Here is a 21,941-nt window from a genome sequence, read left to right as displayed (position 1 = left end):
TCGATAGAGTAATTTTTGGAATATAACTGACCTTGCATCACATGAATGATCGCATTTTGAGGGACTATTTTCTAGCAGATCACTCCGCCGCTGCGTAGCTTATACAACCACGAAGCTGATGCTGCTCAAATATAAGTTATTATAAATGCAAAATGGTTAAAATTATTCTATCGACACAGACATTTATATGGTTAGTCTGGCGTTAAAAGTGATTTGCCTCAGGTGCTCTGTGGAGCGGGTCAGACTGTTTTTAATGCAGGCTAGCTGATACCATCGAAATGCGCTAGCCTAGCACTAGCCTAGCGCCACGAAACTCTTCAAACGTAAAAATATCTCCAGAAATCAGCAACACTCTGGATAACTAGGAAGTGAGGCCCTATGTCAAAAATCCTGAAATATCCCTTTAAACTGGGACATGTGGTTTCCCTGCTCCTTCCATGTTCCTAAACTCCCTCTAAAAGCTTTATTTACCCAGTGGTCACGTCACATCCACAGCCTTCTTTGTACTGGGACAAAACTGAAAATTAAACCTTCATTTTTGTCGTCCCGTGTCTTGGGTAGCAGTTGAGGACAACTATACGAGTCAAGTAAGGGTGAGGTGGGCACATGTGACTAGCCAGAGCTGCGAACAGGATGAAAGGCAATACTATGTACTGGTTGAAGCCTAGGGATTTCTAAGAACCATATCTCGTCACCTTCTTACATTGCAAATTTGAGTATTGGCTTCTTTTGAGCTCCCTGCTCTCATTCCTAAATAGAACCGTTCCCGTCTCTCTCTCTCTCTCTCTCTCTCTCTCTCTCTCCGGTCAGCCGTCTGCAGCATGCTACCAGCCTCTGGGATCAGTCAGGAGCTCTCACTCTGACAGGCCCAATCCGGTAAAATTAGCATCTAGTTTGAAAGTGATAGTTAGAAAATTGCAAGTCATTCCTGATGTACGGCGCGGCGGCGAAGTGGCAGCAGCCCAGAAGTCGCCTGTCATTCGGAGCGCCACATGATGACAAGTCCAATCACCCACACAGCCTTCGGAGCGCACATATACACGAACGTACAGCTATTCTATGCACCACTTCCCTATCATTAGTATGCAGATTCCGCTGTCAGAATGGCAAATCGGACGTAAAAGCATTGAAATTCATAGAATGGCTCTAAACATTAATTTATGCTTGTTTGTGTCTGTCGCCGTGTGCATTCAGATTGTCACTGCCTCGGAAATTTGATTTGTGCTACATGCTTGCGAAATGTATACAAAATGAACAGGATATGATTTGAAAATGTGGGGGGTTCGGTGGTTATTTGTTGTTTGTGGTCCGAGAGAGTGAAAGATGGGGCAGACATCTCAGGCCCTGTTTTTTATATCGAATAGCCTATGTACTGTATGTTTGCGTCCTTTTTCACATTTTACAGTAAAATTCAGTTTGGTTGTTTTTTATGCAGCACATCTAAACATTTCCTCATATCAGAGTAAACTTCTCTTACTTCGGATGTGTTTAATGCTTTGCCTGTCGACTCAGCAGCAGGCGTTCAAGATATATGTAGGCCACCACTTTTGTCTCGACGCAAACTGGCCACATGTTTCTCCGGTCTGCTAATTTACCTGTCAATCACGCCCGTCGGAACTTGGAGAAAATAAGACACAATTGCAGACAGCAGAATTAGCTTTTGTTAATGTTCTTTGAGCGCTTAGTCTTCCATCCATCCATCCATTTTCTTCCACTTGTCCGTCGCCGGGTCGTGGGGGCAGCTGTTGGAGCTGCCCAAATCACATTGAAGAAGAAGAAGAAGAAACTTTATTTATATAGCACCTCTCACAGATAAAATCACAAAGTGCTTCACAAAGGATCACTGAAAACATTACATCATTTACATTGGAACAATCACAGCCTTGTCAACTAAAAGCTCGTCTGAAAAGCAGCGTCTTCAGCTGCTTTTTGAAGGAATCAACAGAGTCAGCTATACGTAGCGACAAAGGAAGGTCATTCCACAATTTAGGAGCAACGGCTTCAAAGGACAGATCACCTCTGGTTTTAAAGTGGGTTCTTGGGACAGTGAGGAGGTTCTGGCTCGAGGACCTAAGGGTGCGACCCTAGGAGTAAGGGCACCAGCCCCTTATTGCTCCTCCTGCAGGTGTTGGGTCCACGGGAGGACGGCCTCACGATTAACCGGGCCTGTTGGTCTCTCATAAGGATCTTCTGAACCGCTCTTTGTCTGACCCGTCACCTAGGACCTGTTTGCCATGGGAGACCCTACCAGGGGCACCAAGCCCCGGACAACAGAGCTCCCAGGATCATTCAGGCGCTCAAACCCCTCCACCACATTAGTGGCGGTTCTAGAAGGGGGCGCTTAGTCTTGCCTTGCTAAAATAGACTGTACATGAACATTTTCCTTAAAGTTTTGTCCCTCTCATTGCATACCTTGGTTGTTTTATAACAAGCGTTTTTGCCGGCATGCAATCCCTAATTGAGCCAAGGCTGTATTTTTTAAACATAAAAACTTCCTTTATATTGTCACATTTCCTTTCAAAGCTATTTCCCGACAATACACTGCAATCCACAACAAACCCAGGACATTAAATATGCATGCGAGCGGAATGTAAATTATGCTACATATTTTCCCATTGCTTTGCGGAAACCGTTTGATTTAGTATTGGCCCTGGTGTGTTGTGTGCACAGTCTACGGTGATGAATACAGGAGCAGGGCTTTTTCCTTATTACACTGGGTCTAATGCGTAAATATGGCCGCCCCCTGAGCTCAGCTGTGTTATTCCGGCCCCTTGCACACCTCAGACGCACACACTCTCGCCTCCAGCAAGGTCTCCCGCTCCACGCCATTGATCTCTGTTTATTGCCTTTGTATGGGCTTCCTTATATAGGGCCACACACACGCATTGTCCTGGATACAGAAAACCAAGCATTTCGTAATATTAAGGAGTGAACTGTCTTCGGAGGTGCAGGCGGCAAAATTATAGACTCTTCGTAATCGTGTTGTGAAAGCCTACTGCACCAATGAGGAATAATTTCAAACACTCACTCCCGCAACTATAAATATATAGGACAGAGGGAGGCAGGTTTGTTATGTGAGGGACCGATTTCTTCCTTGTGAAAGACCAAGGGCCAAACCGCCCAATCGTGGCCCAAAACAGCACTTTCTTCAAATCCCAGTGTTGTACATCGCATATGACCTAACGGGGGGGTTTCGGGGGTTGCCCCTCGGAAATTTCTATGGTATTTAGATATTTTCAGCAATGGAGGCTTTGATTGACAGGCACTGGAGCACCGTGTAGGCTTGTTGCTGCCAATGGCCGCTGGTTGCACTGCTTTATGACTTTGACGCCCACCATTGCTGCAGTATCTCCATATATGGGCGGCAAAACAAGCTAGTTTTCCATTAGATAGCATTGCACTTTAAACACGTTTTAAGCAACTGTAAAGCCTGGTTTCTCGTATATTAATGAGGGCGACTTTGATTGACAGGCCGTTAGCATTAGAGCTAATGACGCGGTTACAATCGAATTACGTGCCCCGTAAGGGCCAAGTCTGCAGTGAAGATCCCGCCCTTATGCCCTTTTTAGAAACATGCACAGTCAGAGCAGGGTAGGAGGAGTCTGTAAATGTGGTCATTATGGTAAATGGGGAGGAGTGAGGAGGCGGAGTCTATTATTTCTATGGTTGCTGCTCAGCCCAGCTCCCTGGGGGCGGAGTTTCCCACCTTTTTGTCCTTTTTGGCACATGCTCTGTAGGAGGAGATTGAGTTGCCATCATGAATCCACAAATGAAGTAATTAATGTTAATGGAGAGGAGTGATAATTATCCCTGTGAAGATTTAACTGTTTTTTAGCCAATTAGTTCGACTGATATTTTGGGACCAATATGTAGTGCCAATTAGAATAACATTTTAAAGGTGCTAGATGCAAATTGGCTATTTTATACTCACTACTGCCACCTCAGGTCATACGTGTAACTGCAGCTTCTATATTAAGCTTGTGCATGACGGCACTTCGGACTCAAAGTACCAACTTTTTGAGTGCAGGATTTTAGAGGCCGTTGTGGTGAACAGGTCTGAGCTCATTCTACACATTAGGACATGGCTGAAACATGTAGGGGGAGAAAAATACATAATTTAACTTTGTAAACTTCGTGTAGTCCCTTTAAGCCATATAAAAGAACTATTAACAAAATGAATGTGAATTATGTGGTCTGCTATATACTGCAAGAAAAACTATTGTCTGTCGCAAGGACTTTTTAGCATCCAGTATGGACATAAAGCACTCAAAGAGATCATTATGGATGTTATTTTTTCTAATTGCCGGCATGATCAAAACACCTACATTTTTTCATAGTGTTATAGAAATGCAACCTTTTCTCTAAAAGATTCTGCGTCATTTTTCAAAGTTTGTGTGTGGATTATTTATAAAAAACACTAATTTTGTGCCCTAAATCTACTATAAAGTACTGTCCAATCAAGCAAAGCTGTCCAAAAGAAGAGTGATAGCCGTGGAGGTGGCCCAAAAATGCTCGACCCCTTCCTGACCCGATGGGATACTTGCTTTTTTTTCCTCGACCGTGCCATGGATCTTCTTTCAAGCGAGGGGCCTCTCACTTCAATCCAAGCAAACAGATTGTGTTCCAGTCCAGTAGCCTTTCCCTGGGTGAAGCTTTAGCAGGCTATCTTTGGTCAACATGGAGCCAGATTCAGTGTTGGGATCCAAGCGTTCGCGCCTCAGGTGATCTTTCCTGGATCACTGACGCTGTAGCGGGGCAGACTTGCGTTTAGCAATGGCTGTGTGTGTGTGTGTGCGAGCGCGCGGGGCTCGTCAGATCGTTTGATGAATGCGCCAGGCTGAAGGGAATCAGTGCAGACGAGTGGGCCTTAAATATCTATTTGCTTTTCCCGTTGCACTGCGCTTTGCTTTCGCTCCAGTTCATTTGTTTTTATTTGTTGTATGGATGTTTTTGGTGGTTTTCCGATTCTGGAACGTAGCTGTAGTGTTTGTGTGCTAGTGTTGTGTGTCCAAGTCAAAAATGCACAAACGTTGGCATATAGCTTTGGACAGAGAGCAACTGAGAAGTAATAGTATGTACTGTATTGCTGGGTTGCAGGTTCTAGAATATGATGATGTCACCGGACCCAACAGGGGGCAGGAGCCAGTTTTTCCTATTAACAGCATTACACTTTCACAAGCTGTAGTTAAAAAGAAAATGTATGGATTAGAAAAATGATAATTAACCTCTTGAATCCCATCTGAACGGATCCCATTTTCTCCAGTTTGGCTTTACCCTAATCAAAAAGCTTCTTGGGAAAAAAGCACCAAAACAGCCACAAAAAATTAGAAGAAAATAAGGATGTAAACGCAGCAAAAAAGTGATAAAAATTAAACAAAAATGTGAGAAAAATTAAACAAAAATGTGACAAAAATTAAACAAAAATGTGACAAAAATGCAACAAAAATGTGACAAAAATTAAACAAAAATGCAACAAAAATGTGACAAAAATGTGACAAAAATTCAACAAAGAGGTGACAAAAATATGACAAAAACGCAACTATTAACCTCTTTAAGAAAATAAGGATATAGACGCAACAAAAAAGTGATAAAAACTCAACCAACAAGTGACCAAAAAAAAAAAGGGACAAAAACTCAACAAAAATTTGACAAAAACTCAACAATAAAATGACAAAAACACAAAAAAACATACATACATAAAAAAGGTGACGCAACACAGCAACAACGCGAGGAAAAAGATCAGTTTTGTGGGTCTTAGTTTTCAAATGAGGTGTTACACAGGCCTATAGCCAAAGAGGACAGCATGCATTCGGTTTAGGCGGGTGGTAAGAGGTTCATATCAGTCACTGGGTCCATGATCTCTCTGTACAAGACCAAACATGTCCTCAAAGACAAAATAATTTTTCCTCTATATAACAGTAAAGGCCTTTAGAACGCTGTGATGTCACCTGCAACCCAGCTATATCACAACATACCTCATTAAGCTTTATGTTTTCATCTCTTTGTCTTTGGGAACGGTTTCGGAAATTGAAGGGCCAGACAAATCAGGCTAGAGAAAGAATGTCTTAAGTCTTAATCTAATTGTGTTGTTTTTGTTTTCATGTTCTTGGAAAAACAATAGAAGCCCTGTTCCTTTTTGGTGTCCTATATTGTGCAAAGAGAATCTCATCTTTACACTTGGGTGCCATATTGGATTTAGGTGACAGTCGTTCATGAACCAATTGAACCAATAAACTTAATGCCCTTCCTTCACTGCCGCGCCTGAATTTTCTCCATTCACTTGGAATCTTAATTTGATTGTGGAAATATATGTATGTTGCTCAATCGAATTTGCCGCAGTGATTTTGGAACAGTGAGAGCTTTTGTGCTTAGCCGAGCAGACCCTTTCAGAGCCAGCCTCGATCTCTCGCCGTCTGCCTTCATGTGGGAAGCTAATTCCTGTTTTATTGGAGAGCCCCATAAAGGCGGCATTCTCCCGTCACAGAAGACAGTGTAGCCGGCCTGAGTAGGGGTCTCTATTCTCAAATAAGGCCACGTTTTTCCCTTGAGGCCCCGTGACGTCGTGGCCGGAGCGGGTCAAGAGTGCACCCGCCGCTATAACTTATCTATAGTTTTCCAATCGCAAGACAAATAATGAGCCAGAACTATTTGGTAAATATTGATGCTATTGGCGCTTTAACATAGCAAACAGCTTAACATGGGGTTGACTCACGGAGGCTCAGGGATTGACTTGAGTTTTTGAAATAATCTTTGTGCCGTTAATTCTATAACATTTATATCATTCATTTATTTAATTAGACCAAAAAAAAGGCTTATCGACAGACCAGATGTTAAAGTGATAGTTTGTAAGTTTGCAAAGTTAGGAGAGACTGGAAAGTAAACAATCAAATTCCTCCCCTCTTAGACCTGAAAGCCCCTCCTAGTTTGCAAAATGAGGAGAGTAGGAACAGAATTTTCAAAAGTAAACGATCAAGCTCCACCCCCTTTCTCTGATTGGTCCTGACAGGCCGCTTCACAGGAAAAGCTCGTGTCATTGGTCCAAGTGGTATCCCGGGGATTCTGATTAGTTGCTGAAATCAGCAAAAGGGAGGGACTTTAGAAAAATATAATTATTTGATATTACTTATGTTGCGTCAAATTTCGAAGCCAGGCGGTCAATTATACACAATCTATTACATTTGTAAAACATTAAACTTACAGACTATCACTTTAAATGGATTAAAAATAAGACATACATGGATCACCTTTTTGAACTTTTAACAGTGTTATGTTGTATCCTCATCAGCTTGTTTGGCAGATTCTATAGTTTTAAGTTTTTTATCTCTGGGGCAGGTCTGCGCCATCTGCTGGTGTTTTGTATAACTGCATGTTATAACAACTTCACTTACAGAGATATTTTCCAAGGCTAAGCTGTCAATTTGTTGTTATAGTTTTAGACACCTGAATAGTTATTATGCCAGTCTGTGAATGTAAAGTTTTTTTTTTATATTGACTATATAGTATAGTAAGTATCTTACTTACTATCTAATGTATCTCTCTCATGTTATTTTTATACTATACTGACTACTTTGGCTATTAGCGACAAGTTGATATTATATTTGGACCCTTGATGCACAATTTGTGCCAATGCTATGAAGTGGCCCTCACGGGTCAAGCTCTGGCCGCTTATCTGCTGTTTTAAGAGCAGAACAGAAAGATAGACCAAAGGGGGAAATGCTTTCATGCGAGTCCCCCTTTAAAAGAATGTGGGTGGTCTTTGGGCGCTTTGTGGGATTTCAGCTCACATATATACACATAGGCCGATCCCTGCGCAGTCTCTCACAGGCTGTTCCCACTCTCCTCATGCACAAGCGCTCTGGGCCAAGTGTGATTTCACCGGGGCGATCAGGAGGGGTTTCTAGGGCAACCTCACACAAGCCTCGTTCTAAAAATGGACGCCATGGTTACTTTGAAAGCCAAGCCTGGCCTCTCGAACACGCATTGAAGAGAGGGCCTGAGCAGCGCTCGGGGAGGGGTTGGTGAGGCTCTTTAATAGCTAGCACATGAGACATGGAAGGTTTCACCCAAGTGGGAGTCATGGGAGGGGTATGTGTATGTGGTATGTGTGTGTGCCTAAACAGTAATATCCCTGTACTCAGCGCTTGGCTAAATTAAAAGGGCATTTTTTGGCGTGGGGGGCAGGTTTTGGTGCCCAGACGATTGGACGGGGAAAGGCGAAACTCATTACCTACCCATCTGTCAGAGAGCGGGAGAGAGAGAGAGAGTGCTGTGGGATCGCGGATAGAGGCATGGAGGGATGAAGGGGGAGGGCCTGGATGGCGAGAGAGTGAGAGTGTCCGCTGGAGTGGACCAAGGCGAGACACACATGCTTCGAAACAAGAAGTCTCCGAGCATCATGCCAACACAATACGAATGTAGAGATGACATGGACAATTTTATCGAATATGGACTGGACAAAAGAGAGCTACCCACTTACCCATCAAGCCTGGAACGCTGGCTAAAAGTAGTTCATTTAATTTGTTTATCCATTAGTAGCAACAGTTCTGTACTAAAGCCTGTCACATTTACTGCATCTTTCATATTTAGACCTATTCACATGAATTAGCACTCTCTCTCTTAATATATTTGCTTGATTCCAAGGCATCTGCAAATTAACACTCAAATTGAAAAGTTCTCCCCATTGTACATGCAGCTGCGCACTTTTTGGAGGGGGAATGATTTCGACTTGCATCAGTTCTCTCTTGACTCTCTTTCGCTGGCAGATGTACACATATAGGCTTTGATCGGTGCAGAGGCAAACCGCTGCCATATTCACATCCACGCCCCTCTTTTGTGGACACCGTTGACGAACATGTGCTTCCCGTGCCAGCTGGCTTCCCGAACGGAAAAAAAAAGAGGCATATCTCCACAGCAGTGTTTTGCACTGTTCCGAATCGGCAGCCAACAACTTCTCACATCTGTAGATAACGGCGAGTAAAAAGGGGCATACAGGCAGTCGGTGCGCGCTCGATTCTGTTTTGACGCGCTTTCGCCTTTTCCGCCGCATAATGGTTTGGAAATTTGATTGATAAAACGGCGCCAGAATCCTCCCGAGAGCGTACTGTAGTTTAATTTTTAAATAGCTTATCTGCAACTCCTTGAGGGTTACTACAAAGGAAGCGTGCGGCATACGGCCTCTGCAAACGGCTTGTTTTATTTTTATAAGCATCCTCGGGGCATATAGGCCGGGGTTGTGATCTTGCTGACTTGCCTTAGCTCCTATTTTTTTCCCCTTCCCGCTGCCTTCATCTTCAGCGCAACTCCCTTAACCATCAAGGAGGACGCATCGCTCATCTGACCTGACCTCTCTTTGGCTCGCTTGTGTACGGCTCACCCTCCCTTTTTCCACCTCAAACATGAAAAATTCAGCTCCCGGCTTACCTAATGCAGATGCACTGAAGTGGGTTTATCTATGCATTAATGTGTGTGCTCGCGGAGACCCTTTGGTAAACATGGACTTTACAAAGTTAGCATGCTTCACAGAGAAAGTTAGCCTTATTTATCTGTACTTCCAAAGTCACAAGCATGAATGTAAGGCTGGTAACTGGGGGTTTTCTGACTTAAGAAGACGACCTCAGAGCGTTCCAACTGAATAAAGTCGTATAGAAACAAACAGCTAATGCTACAACAGTTGATGCTAACGTTATATGAGCGTTTCCTCACACTAGTTATATTTCAAAACATGCTTAATGCCAAAATTACGTACAGTGGTTTTCTAAAAGTTTTATCATTAGCGACACTTCCACTGGGGCATTGCTGTGTTTATCTCGTATCTGAACTTTGATCACTCTGATCATTTCCGAGTTTACAAGTTGTAATTACCAGTTCGAGTGCCGTTCCCTGGTATTTTTCCAAGTTGGAGGTTGTGAATTTACCAGTAACCAGTAGGGCTGGGTACGATTAAACGATACCAGTGTGGTATCGAAATAAAGGTTTATGTACTACTGGTATCGAAAAAAATGTAAGTATCGAAGGTAGGGCTGAAACAACTAATGGATTAATCGCCAACTCATCGAGTATCGAAATAGTCTACAACTATTTTAGTAATCGATTAATCGTTTTCTAGTAAACACAGACTCAAATAGAGCAAAAATGACATGAAAATGTTGTAGTTTTTATGAAAACCTACTTTTTAACTTAAAGTTAGGCTCTTTAGTGTTTTGTACATTGAAAATGTAATAAATATTCGTCTGTGTCTCATCCAATCAGAAGCAAAACATTCACTTTAAGTTTACTCCATCAACATGTCCTCAAGCGGTGCCACTTTAGCTTTGTGATAAAAAAAAAAATCGTGATAATAATCGGTAGATCAATCGATTACCTAATAATCGTTAGTTGCAGCCCTAATCGAAAGTAGGTAACGAAAAAATATTTAGATCCAAGTTTTGATACTGTAGTGGGGGTCCCAACTCCCCCCCCATGTTTGGCCCATTATCTGACCACTATTTTCCCTGTTTCCCCCAATTTTATACCCAATTTATTCGCATTTTTTCTCCCATTCCCCCCAATTTATTCATTTTTCCCCCTATTTCCACAGCTTTTCCTTACATTTTGCAACAATTTCCCTCCAAATTATTCCCAATTTTTCACACGTTTCCTGACATTGGAGATGAACTCGATATTGTACATTTGCAGATCTTCTTTGCATTATTGTTCTGTTGTCTGGGTCTAGACGAGTATTGTTAAAGTATTGGTATTGGGAAACAATGTAACAGTACCCAGGCCTAGTAACCCGTTGCCTGGAATGCAGCTTAAGTCCCATAACCGCAAAGTATCTTTGTTTGTGGTTTCTTGTCTGGGTGTCGACTACCTGGATCAGCCCTAGATTAAGGTTAGGGACTATGTTTAGTAAAATACTTGAGGAACATATTGTTTTTATTGATGCCAAAGTGCTAACATCCAAAGAAATCGGGGAACATGGGTAATCCGCACACCCCACCACCCAATAGTTTTAATAATAATGTCTATATGGCAACCGCTCCATAACCTCCTGCTGTTTTGATGCCGTTAATTATGAAACAATCGATTACCACCAGTTAAAGCCTTAAAATCGACGCCTATTGTCTGCATTTTTTTTTTTTAACCTGACCTCTTATTTTTTTCCTGCGCACCTCATTTCATTCCATCCCATAAAATATTCACCCGGCCCCCCTTTTTACCTAACGCGGATGCCCCCAGAAGCCTTTGATATGTGCGTTAATACACGCCTGATATCACAGAAGTGCGTGCTGCGGATCCTTTGATAAACATATTTAAGAGCTGTTCCCCTTCAGCCGGCTGCAGACGCCTCTCCCGAGCCACATAAATGCATTCATAAGCCCCTCGCCGTCTCCCCGTTAACCACTCCCCGCGTTAATAAATGCATGAGCCCACGCTGCGGCGAGCTCTGCTTGGGCACGCGCGATGCTTTCATATGCCAATGAGCGCGGAGCCTGTTCCAGGACAGGAGCGAAGGACCCCGCCCCGCTCATTCATATTCATGTCCCGCGCATAATGACCGGCCGCGCCTCCGGATCGGGCAGGCAGCTGAGGATCAAACGCAGGATTCAAACAACAGGCTTTTATTATTTATCACGGCAACAACTGCGGGAGATGCTCATGTCTTCTCGTTGGGTCTTTTTCACTTCGCACCGAGAAGCTTCTTCAGTTCAGGTGTTTTCCTTGGTTAAGAAAATAAATGAATGTACCTGCCCAGCGTATACCATGTTGTTTGTATTAAAGAGATGATTTAAAGGTGCATTATGCAATTTTTGACCTTTCAGTGACACCGCGGCCTTTATTTCGCCTTCGTTTTCCATCACAGTGGCCTCTATGAGTTTTCACTGCTGACAGACTTGGCACCAGAAAACCTATTGATCCTGGAGTGTTGTAGAGGCCACCGTGATGGAAAGTAAAGGCACCATGCTAACCACCTATACAGCTAATTTACATTTTTTCCCACAAAAAAAGTTGCATTATGAACCTTTAAAGTGAACATATCATGCACAATTGCCTTTACCTGACTTATAGCATTTTGCCTCAATCACACGTTTTTGAATAATCCTGTTTACTTTGGTCATTTTTTCTTTTACTACTGTAGTGCTCAGTCATTTTTGGCATTGTGTTGTTTAACCTGTTACCCCCCGCCTGAACCGAGCACATTTTCTCCATCTTTACCCAAATCTAAAAGCTTCTGGACTAGGGCTGAAAACAACTAATCGGTTATTGAAATAGTTGACAACTATTTTAGTAATCGATTAATCGTTTTCTCGTGAACATAGACTCAAATAGAGCAAAAATTACATGAAAATGGTGTATTTTTTATAAAAACCTGCTTTGTTTTGGAAAATTTGTCAGTGGCTCATCCAGTCAGAAGCAAAAGTAGCACCTCCAACAAGGCAAGGCAACTTTATGTACACAGCGCATTTCGTACACAAGGCAACTCCATGCAAACGTTCACTTTAAGTTTACTCCATCAACATGTCCTCAAGCAATGCCACGCAGCGTTATGTGATAAAACAAAATAAATAAATACAATTTTCATATACCATTCACAGCCAAGTGATTAATCGATTAATCGTAATATTTAGATCCAAGTTTTTTGATACTGTAGTTTTGTACCTATTTTTCCCATTTTTTATTTTTTTTTCCCCCAATGTTTGGCCCATTATCTTACCACTTTTTTTTTCTTTTCTTTTTTTTGCCCCATTTTTTGCAGCCCTATTAGAGTCTAAGACCGACAAAAGTGATGGAAACTTTGCTGTCACATTGTGGCCGTGTTTTTGTCACATTTTTAAAGCATTTTTTTCGTGTCTTTTTTGTCGCTCTTTTACATGATTTTGTTGTTTTTTCATTGCCTTTTTTGTTGCTTTTCCACCACATGTTTTGTTGCTTTTTGTTGCTTTTTTGTTGCTGTCAAGTTTTTGTTGATTTTTTATTGCTTTTCTTGCTTTTTTTGTTGCTTTTCAGGGCACATATTTTGTTGCTTTTTGTTGCTTTTCCAGCACATATTTTGTTGCTTTTTGTTGCTTTTCCAACACATATTTTGTTGCTTTTTGTTGCTGTCAAGTTTTTGTTGATGTTTTTGTTGCTTTTTCGTTGCTTTGTTGTCATGTGTACGCCATGTTTTTTGTCACTTTTTCATTGCATTTTCATCCTTGTTTTCGTTGCTATTTTGATGCTTTTTTTTCAAGCTTTTATATTCGGGTAAAGCCAAACTGGAGAAAATGTGCTGGGTTCAGGTGGGGGTAAGAGGTTGATAGGTAGGTCTTGTTGTGCACTCCACGAATGCATGACTGATAGAATGAAACTTTTATTAGCCCAGAGGGAAATTTGTCTTACACCAAGAGCTTTACATAGAATTATCAAAACACAAGAGGCGGAACGGCGTGTCGCTCAAAGGGGGCTCTCAAGTCGATTTGTTAGCATGCCGTTAGCTGAAGACGACCGCTTTGATTGATTTAGCCTCAAAATGTCCCCCCCCCCTTCCTCCTTAACCACTTCCATAGTTTCCATTCTGCAGAAGAATTTCAGAGTCACAGGACTATGAAAGAAATTATGTACCAAATGTGTATAATTTGTATCGAGGGCCCTGACGCCGCGCCCTAATTTATCAAAGTTATCTACGTCTGGACATCTGGGTCACCGACATTGTCCGCTACCAATTCATTTTGCTTCATACTACGGCTGAACTCCGCCCCGACTGCGTTCACGCTCAATAAGATTCCCGCGCTAATGTCATTTGTAAAAGGGCAGATTCAATAAGTTCAATTAAGTCATTCAGCCTAAGTGAAAAATGTTATTGAGCGAGGAGGGAGCGGGACAGATATCCGACTTATCTTGATTTTACATTTGGTTCGCTTTCTGATCTCGTTACAAAAGGCAGGTTAAAGGTATTAGCTCTTATGTCTCTGCTTTCAGACAAGGAGGTAAGGATATGCAGGAGAGATGGATACAGGCGGCATCTCGTCATAGAAGGGGGCGTGGCTTCGCCGAGGAGGAAAATAGAATCTTTTGGGAAATGCAATTTTTCACTCTTTTTAGCCTTTTTATGGTGGAATATGAACTTGTTAATCACATAAATAAAGTCAAGTGTAAATCGGGCCCATGTGGATGTTTTCTCACAGCAGATTGTTCAGTAGAAGTGAAAAAATGGCAGTTTTAGCTAGCGCTAGCTAACCGTTAGCATTAGCCCGATGCTAACATGAAGCATTCTGTTAGCATTCTCCGTTATTGATGTATTTATGGGCTGTTGAACCTCTTTGCGCCTCTCCATGTCTTTGTATCTTTATTTAGTAGAAAACTATATTCATAATTCAGCATTTCCAAATTGTTTTCCCCCTGAACTGTTTTCAAACATGACCATATATGGACGATTCCAGAGATGCCGTCTGTGTCTATGGAGATGGTACTTTTTTTTATTATTATTTCTGTGTAAATATGTTACAAGATTAGCAGTGGCTTTTTCTGTTCCAAAAATGCTAAATTGGCATCTCTTACAGAACCATGTTTTTGGATAACTTGGCAAAGCAAACAGATTTGTAAATGATTTTATTTATTTTTTAAAAGAAACTGGTCATTAGTTAGATTTGGCAAATAAACGTACAAAAAGATTTTTACATTTGATGATGGCTGCAAACCGAACAGCTGAAAGGAGATGTTTAATCACAGCGAGTTTGTATTTTTGTATCGGGCTTTGACATTTGTGTAATTTACGAGCTTACGAGTTGACTGGTTTCTCAAAGTGCGACACTATAGTCATTATTCATTCACTCCACACTTGGTCGAGTACTTGATGCTACTCCACTAAGGCACTCGAGCGCGTTGCGTGCCTAATGTAGGTGGAAAAGCGAAAACATTTACCATTTACGCTGCTGCCCTGGGGTAGACTGACAAAATCCAGGCCAGCACTTTGCGCCATCAGCTCCACAGGCCACAACTCATACATGCAAACTATTTTCATATACAGTATGTGGGCAAGGTGGGTGAAGTGTCTTGCCCAAGCATACAACAATCATATCCACACGTTGCTGATAAAACATTAAAACCCTCCTTTTCCTGGTCAAGAAACATCAAAAGTTACACATAGTTATGAAAAAAACTTTCTTAAAGGGAGACATTACAGGGAAAACAGTTTTTTTGTTCCATTTTCAGGTTTTGGGCCAATTTGTTCTCTTAACATAAACATTCACCTGGAAAGACAATACCAAATGTGTTATTATTGCACTGACTCAATGTGTCTCCATAGGTTTAAATGAAAAATTGTAATTTCCAGGGCCTTTTTCTCAAAATGCATTTTTCTCACATTGTGGGGACAGTGTCTTCACATCTAGGGCCGGCCCTAGCCAATTATAGCGCCCTAGGCAAGATTTAACCCCCCTGACCCCCACCCCCCAAAAAAGAAAAAAATGTAGGCATTAAAGCAGTACTTGAGTAACTCTTGCCCCTAGAGGCCATAAATGTAACTGCAGGTTTCATAGCAAGTTGCGATTTTTTTTCCTCATTAATTGTAATACTACTAATACTACGCTGACAGAAAAGACAAAGGGAGAGAGGGATATTGTACATCCAACTACACAATGGAGATGATTTTTTTTCACTCAAACTTGGCTGTAAATACTGTTTAAAGTGGTGCTAGCCCGCAGTTAGCTTTGCACGTTAGCCTGTTAGCTTCTTTTTCGTGATTCCATTAGTGTGTATTGGTTGATCCGGTCCGGTGGCAGTCAAGTTGCAATTGTGGTTTTCTGGCAAGAGACACCAGGGGGAGATGAAAGACCCTCCAATCATCCCATAAACACTTGTATTACCCCCATAGGGACTACGGAAAGTTTTTATTAAAGTAAACTTACTTAGTATTGCTTTAAAGGCCTTATTTTTGTATGAAAGCTTAAAATGACCAAAATCTTGCATATATTTTTTTCTCATATTTATGTCTATTTACCTGCAGTGTCTTGCCTTAAAGGGGTCGTCTCAATTGCTCTAAATCTGGTCTTTAAAGCTGGAATAAGTTCAGTTAATTTCCAGCACTTGCAACATGTTCCTTGTAGAAGGAGCAGGGTTAATAAAAGCCCCTTTTCACAGGGCAAATGGAAAAGAGAGCAACACATGATCATTTGAACGTAAGCAGTAAGAATGAACACCTCTCTGAGTGATTAAATTACAGATGTAGGAGTGCAGTAGTCCAAGTATAGCCTTATAAATAAAAGTGCACCAATGTCCCGGCCTCCTTGTGGACTAAGAAGGCCATTGCACTCGAGAACACAATTCACAATGATGGGTCAAGGCTCTACAGTTTGCAATGAACCGTGTTTCATATCTCATCCTATTCCGAACCCAAAGCACTGACCTCCTCCTTCCCCTCTTTCTCTCTCCCCACAGGATTCCATCTCAGTGGCACGGTCACGGATCCGGCGACCCCCTCGTCCCCGGAGCTGGTGTGCAGCGTCAGCGTCAGCTTCGACCGGTGCAAAATCACCGCCGTGACGTGCACGTGCGGCAACAAGGACATCTTCTACTGCGCGCACGTGGTGGCGCTGTCGCTCTACAGAGTACGGAAGCCCGAGCAGGTCAAACTGCACCTGCCCATCTCAGAGACTCTGTTCCAGATGAGCCGGGACCAGCTGCAGAAGTTTGTGCAGTATTTGATCTCGGTGCATCACACTGAAGTCTTGCCCACGGCGCAGAAACTGGCCGACGAGATCCTGTCGCAGAACTCCGAGATCAACCAGGTTCACGGTGAGGAGTTTTTCTGTGTCCAGCCTCAAATGAATATGGAAAGTAGTTCCACATCACCTAAGCACAGAGGCTAGTGTATGTGAGTAATAGTACATTCATATCTCACTGGACTAAAAGCACAGTGCGTAACATTTTGGATTCTACTGTTGGCAATACAAAGCCAGCTCGACTCAGAAAAGGCTGTATTTGCAGTGGGTAAACGAGGAATGGATTTACATGAGGACCTAACTTATTCAAATCTCATATTTGGCTGCCTTTAGTCGACATCTCCATGAAGACGAGCTGGAGACGTCCTGCTTTCAGTAAAGTTAGAGTCAGGTCTGAGGAGAGGTGAGCCGCTCTCACAAGCACATGTTTGTTTGGTCTTTCTTCAAATCAAAGCCACTTTATTTACCCGTTAGGAACTCCACTTGCAGAGGAAGTGCCAGTACAGGCCCAATAAAAACAGAGATTAAAGAGGCTATATGCAAGTTTGCCACTTTATACTCACTACTGCCACCTCAGGTCATATATGTAACTGCAGCTTCTATATTAAGCTTGTGCAGGACGGCACTTCAGACCCGAGGTAACAACTTTTTGAGTGACAGTGCAGGATTTTAGAGTGGGTCTGGGCTCATTCTACACATTAGGACATGGCTGGAACATGTAGGGGGAGGAAAATACCTAAATTTAACATTTTTAAACTCTGTATAGTCCCTTTAATAAAAAAAATATATCTCTAATTAAAGAATGTCAAATGTTGCACGTTGTGGCTTTAAGTTTAAAACTGAAAACCTAAGTCAGGTTTTCTGCTCAAGCTTTTTCACAGTACTTTAGCATTTTCACTAAGTGCTTTTCTCAGCGGAGTGCGGACCTGATTCATCATTTGGGCTACGACTTGTTCTTCAACTCAAGTATAATTATGGTAAAAAATTAAAGTAAAAATGTAACAATAGTGGTAACTCAAACGCTTTTGTAAGCATTCTTCAAAGTAGTTATACCTGAATGAAATGTATTTTGTCCTCCTTTAGTATATTGTAAACTCAAGCGTTTGTGGAGAACAGTGTGTATCAAATTATAAAACATTTGCATCAATTATATGAACTTTCAGGTTCAAGTTGTAAAATGTGCCTATAAACATGTCCATGTAAAGAATTTGGATGTTACAAATATATTAGGAGAGATACGAATAAGTTTGGACCACAACTAACATTTTAATTTAGTGACTTCCTCTTTCATTGTTTGTAATAAAAAAATCAGGTATAAGGCCTTTAAAGGGACTATACGGAGTTTAAAAATGCTAAACTTAAGTATTTTCCTCCCCCTACATGTTTCAACAATGTCCAAATGTGTAGAATGAGCCCAGACCTGTTCACCACAACTGCCTCTAAAATCCTGCACTGTCACTCAGAAAGTTGTTAATTGCATGAGCTTAATATAGAAGATGCAGTTACACGTATGACCTGAAGTGGCAGTAGTGAGTATAAAATGGCCAACTTGCATCTAGCCCCTTTAAGGAAAAAAATAAAAAGCCTTTATCAATGGTGAGCTTCTTGCACTGTTGCAAAATACACCGTGAGGTTAATTTGATAACAAAGAAGATTAAAAGCTTTTTTCTGTTTGGACTTTTGTTATCATATGACACTGGTAATATTGTTATACAATCCCTTCTGAATGCTGAGCTCACATAAAGTAACTAACATAATGTTTGATAATGAGTTGAAGGACAGGTCAAAAGCTTGTACAGTTTTTGCCTTTCACCCAAAATGAATTATTTAAAGAATTGTATAGTTAAATATTGTAGGAATTATCTGCGAATGTTGTTACCTGAAAGGATTTGAAGATTAAAAATAATTCAGTTTTCTTCCCCATTCTTTTATGTTAGAAGTCCCACGTTTTCCAGGCTGTAAAGTTTTGCATGCGTGTGTATTGCGTGAGCTTGTGAATACTTTATTGACTGCATGAAGTAGGTAAAGCGTGGCAGGATCAATGTGGGTAGTTAGTGAAATACAGACAGTATAGAGGACACAGCAGGCCTCCAATCCACAGTATAGATCGCTGAGATGTGAAGAGGATACACAGGCTGATGAAGAGGCACGCGGCTTTGTCACTGCGACTCGACTTACTGCTTAGCTCCATCAAAGAGCCTGATTTCTAAAGGTAAATAAGGAAAATGAGAGCAATCGCGCGCCAAGGGCAGGAGAAGAAAACACATAAGCATGATGTATATAATCAAGTTTAGAGAAGAGCGCAGGGAAAGTAGCATCAGCGCACACATAGCTTTAAATGTAATGGTTAAATGTATTTTCTTATTTGTTGTATTTTAGAGATTAGGGCAACATTGGTAACGGAATATTGTGCTCGAGTTTTTGCGTTTGGTTACAGCATTCACAACATTCAGTGAGCTTTTTTCTCTTTTTTGTTGGGTTTTTGTCCTTTGCTGTGTTTTTATCGCATTGAAGTAGATTTTTTCCCCCGCATTTTTCTCAATTTTGTCGCATTTTAAAAACAAAACAAATGGACACATTTTTGTGGGTTTTTTGTCGGATTTTTCTGAATTTTTCTGAATTTTTCTGGATTTTTTTGTCGCATTTTTGTTAGTTTCTTTGTCGCATTTTTATGGATTTTTTAATTGTTCTTTTTTTCTGATTTTGTCGCATTTTTGTTGATTTTTGTTATTTTTTTTGTAATTTTTGTGGCTTTTTGGTCTTTTTTTTTGCTACGTTTTCATCCTTGTTTTCTTGTTTTTGCCACTATTTTGACATTATTTTCGAGAAGCTTTAGATTTGGGTAATGCCAAACTGGAGATCTACCAAGCAAATCTACTCATCACTAGACCCAGTGTGTGTTGTAAACTGCTGGAGGTGTTTCTTACTGACTGCTGCGACTTACCTGAGTGTTTTTAATAATGCTGATTGCCCTTTATCCGCTGTATTCCTCATCGCTCTCGTTTGTGCTTCGTGTGCACAGGGGCCCCGGATCCCACGGCGGGGGCCAGTGTGGACGACGAGAACTGCTGGCACCTGGACGAGGAGCAGGTCCAGGAGCAGGTTAAGCTCTTTCTGTCCCAGGGTGGGTACCACGGCTCAGGCAAGCAGCTCAACCTCCTCTTCAGCAAGGTACGAACAAACACACCCCCACACGCTGCTTTTTATTAACAGGAAATAACCATAAAACTGTTCAAACTCCAAACACGGGACACAACACCGCCCTCTGCTAATATTGACAACCTCGATAACAATGTGGTCGGATGTTGCCGGCGGTAACGAGGTTTTGTCATGACCCAGCTTCTGCAGTTCAAGCTTAAAGCGGTACTAAGGAACTCTTGCCTCTAGAGGCCATAAGCGCAACTGCAGGTGTCGTAGCAAGTTGCAATTTTTTTACTTATTAATTGTCTTGGAGAGTAAATACTACGCTGACACACAAGGCGAAGGGAGAGAGGGGTATTGTACATCGAATTACACAATGGAAATAATTTTTTTCACTCAAACTTGGCTGTAAATACTGTTTAAGTGGTGCTAGCCCGCAGTTAGCTTTGCCCGTTAGCCTACTAGCTTCTTCTTCATGGTTCCATTAGTGTGTATTGGGTCTCCGGGTCGGTGCAGGGAAAGTTGCAAGTGTGATTTTCTGGCCAGAGACACCAGGGGGAGATGAAAGACCCCCCAATCATCCCATAACACTTGTATTACCGCCAGAGGGACTACGAAAAGGATTTATTAAGGTAAACAAGTTACTTAGTGCTGCTTTAACACCTGAAACGTGTAGATTTGGTCAAAACTAAATGCTTCTTGAAAAAAGCTACAAAAACGCAACAAAAAAGTGACGGAAAAGCAACAATAACACAATAAACAAGAAAAATGTGTGAAAATGTGTTAAGTGGGGGGTGTTTTGGTCACTTTTTCACCGCATATTTGTCGCTCTTTCGTGACTTTCTTGTTGATTTTTTGTTGCTTTTTCATCACTCTTTAGTCGTGTTTTTGTTGCTTGTTCATTGTGTTATTGTTGCTTTTCTCGCACGTTTTTGTTCAATCTTTTTGTTGTGTTTTCCTCTTTTTTTTTAATCGCGTTTTTGTCTCTTTTTTGACACTTTTTTGCTTTTAGATTTGGGTAAAGCCAAGCTGGAGAAAATGTGCTTGGTTCATGCGGGGGTTAACCTCTTGCACCCCGCCTTAACTGAGCACATTTTCTCCAGTTCAGCTTTACCCAAATCTAAAAGCCTCATTTGAAAGCTAAGACCTACAAAACTGATCCCAACTTTTTTGTCATGCTGTCGCTGGTGCGTTTTTTTTTTTCATGTTTTTTTGGGTCTTTGTTGCTTTGTCATTGTGTTTTTGTGGCTTTTGTGGTTTTTTGTTTTCATCCTCGTTTTCATTGCTATTTTGACTCTGTTTTTCAAGAAGCATTTAGATTTGGGTAAAGCTAAACTGGAGAAAATGTGCTGGGTTAATGTGGGGGATAAGAGGTTCATGCATTTGGACAAAATGGACAAAAATAAAAAATCATAGCTCAACATATGCTTGTAATTTCTCTTTTTGTAGCAGTGTTTTTAAAGATCAGATCCACACATCCATACATCAAGTATTTGCTCATGTGAATTCATAAACGTGCTGTTATTTTAGCAAACATCTGTCAGGTATTGCATAGTATTGCATTTGGGAAACTGTAAGGTAATTATTTATGTCTTTTGAGATCAAATTAGACACATTGATGGTGTTTACCAAGGTTGTAGATTAGTAGAAGGCGCTGTATTTCCCCCACACACTTGAAAACACAATACTGTGGACTAATTGCTGTAGGGAGCCTGGAAGATGCGAGGGAGGAGAAAGTGTGCTCTGTACCCGCTGTAATTCTCAGCGTGGCCTGATATCGCGGTGTCAGAGCCTGGCCGGCGCTAATGTGTTGCTTGCTACATAAGAAGTCTCCGAGCAGAGGCCATTATCATCCTCCCCGCGAAGCTTTTCCATAGTGTGCGGGCTGTTAGCCGCTCCGCTTCCGCACACACTCCCACATACATACTGTACATTAGTGAACGCAGCTCACACGCCCACTGTTATTCTGCCGCGGAGATGGCCATGTATCTCAGCTGCAGGAACAAACAATGTAAACAGTGCTTGAAAATAAAAACATGGCTCTATATCATTAGCAAGAATAGATGATTTTATAAACTTAATATATATTCATTTGCATTTTAAGCTGTCTATTTTACTTAT

The 21,941-nt window shown here is 41.5% G+C and overlaps 1 protein-coding gene across 1 annotated transcript in view; it reads left to right on the top strand.

Moving 5' to 3' along the window:
* The window catches only part of LOC306959721 (zinc finger SWIM domain-containing protein 6-like), a 106,027-nt gene that overhangs the window by 44,665 nt on the left and 39,421 nt on the right, over nucleotides 1-21,941 (top strand). The window contains exons 2-3 of the mRNA XM_079551904.1: nucleotides 16,396-16,752; nucleotides 19,702-19,850. Of these exons, the coding sequence (XP_079408030.1) occupies nucleotides 16,396-16,752; nucleotides 19,702-19,850 (506 nt within the window). The remainder of the gene's footprint in view (nucleotides 1-16,395; nucleotides 16,753-19,701; nucleotides 19,851-21,941) is intronic.

The sequence above is a fragment of the Gobius niger genome (assembly GCF_951799975.1).
Source record: "Gobius niger genome assembly, chromosome: 1".
Taxonomy (NCBI): domain Eukaryota; kingdom Metazoa; phylum Chordata; class Actinopteri; order Gobiiformes; family Gobiidae; genus Gobius; species Gobius niger.
The sequence above is the reverse complement of the archived record's forward strand: the minus strand, read 5'-3'. Positions and strand labels throughout refer to the sequence as shown.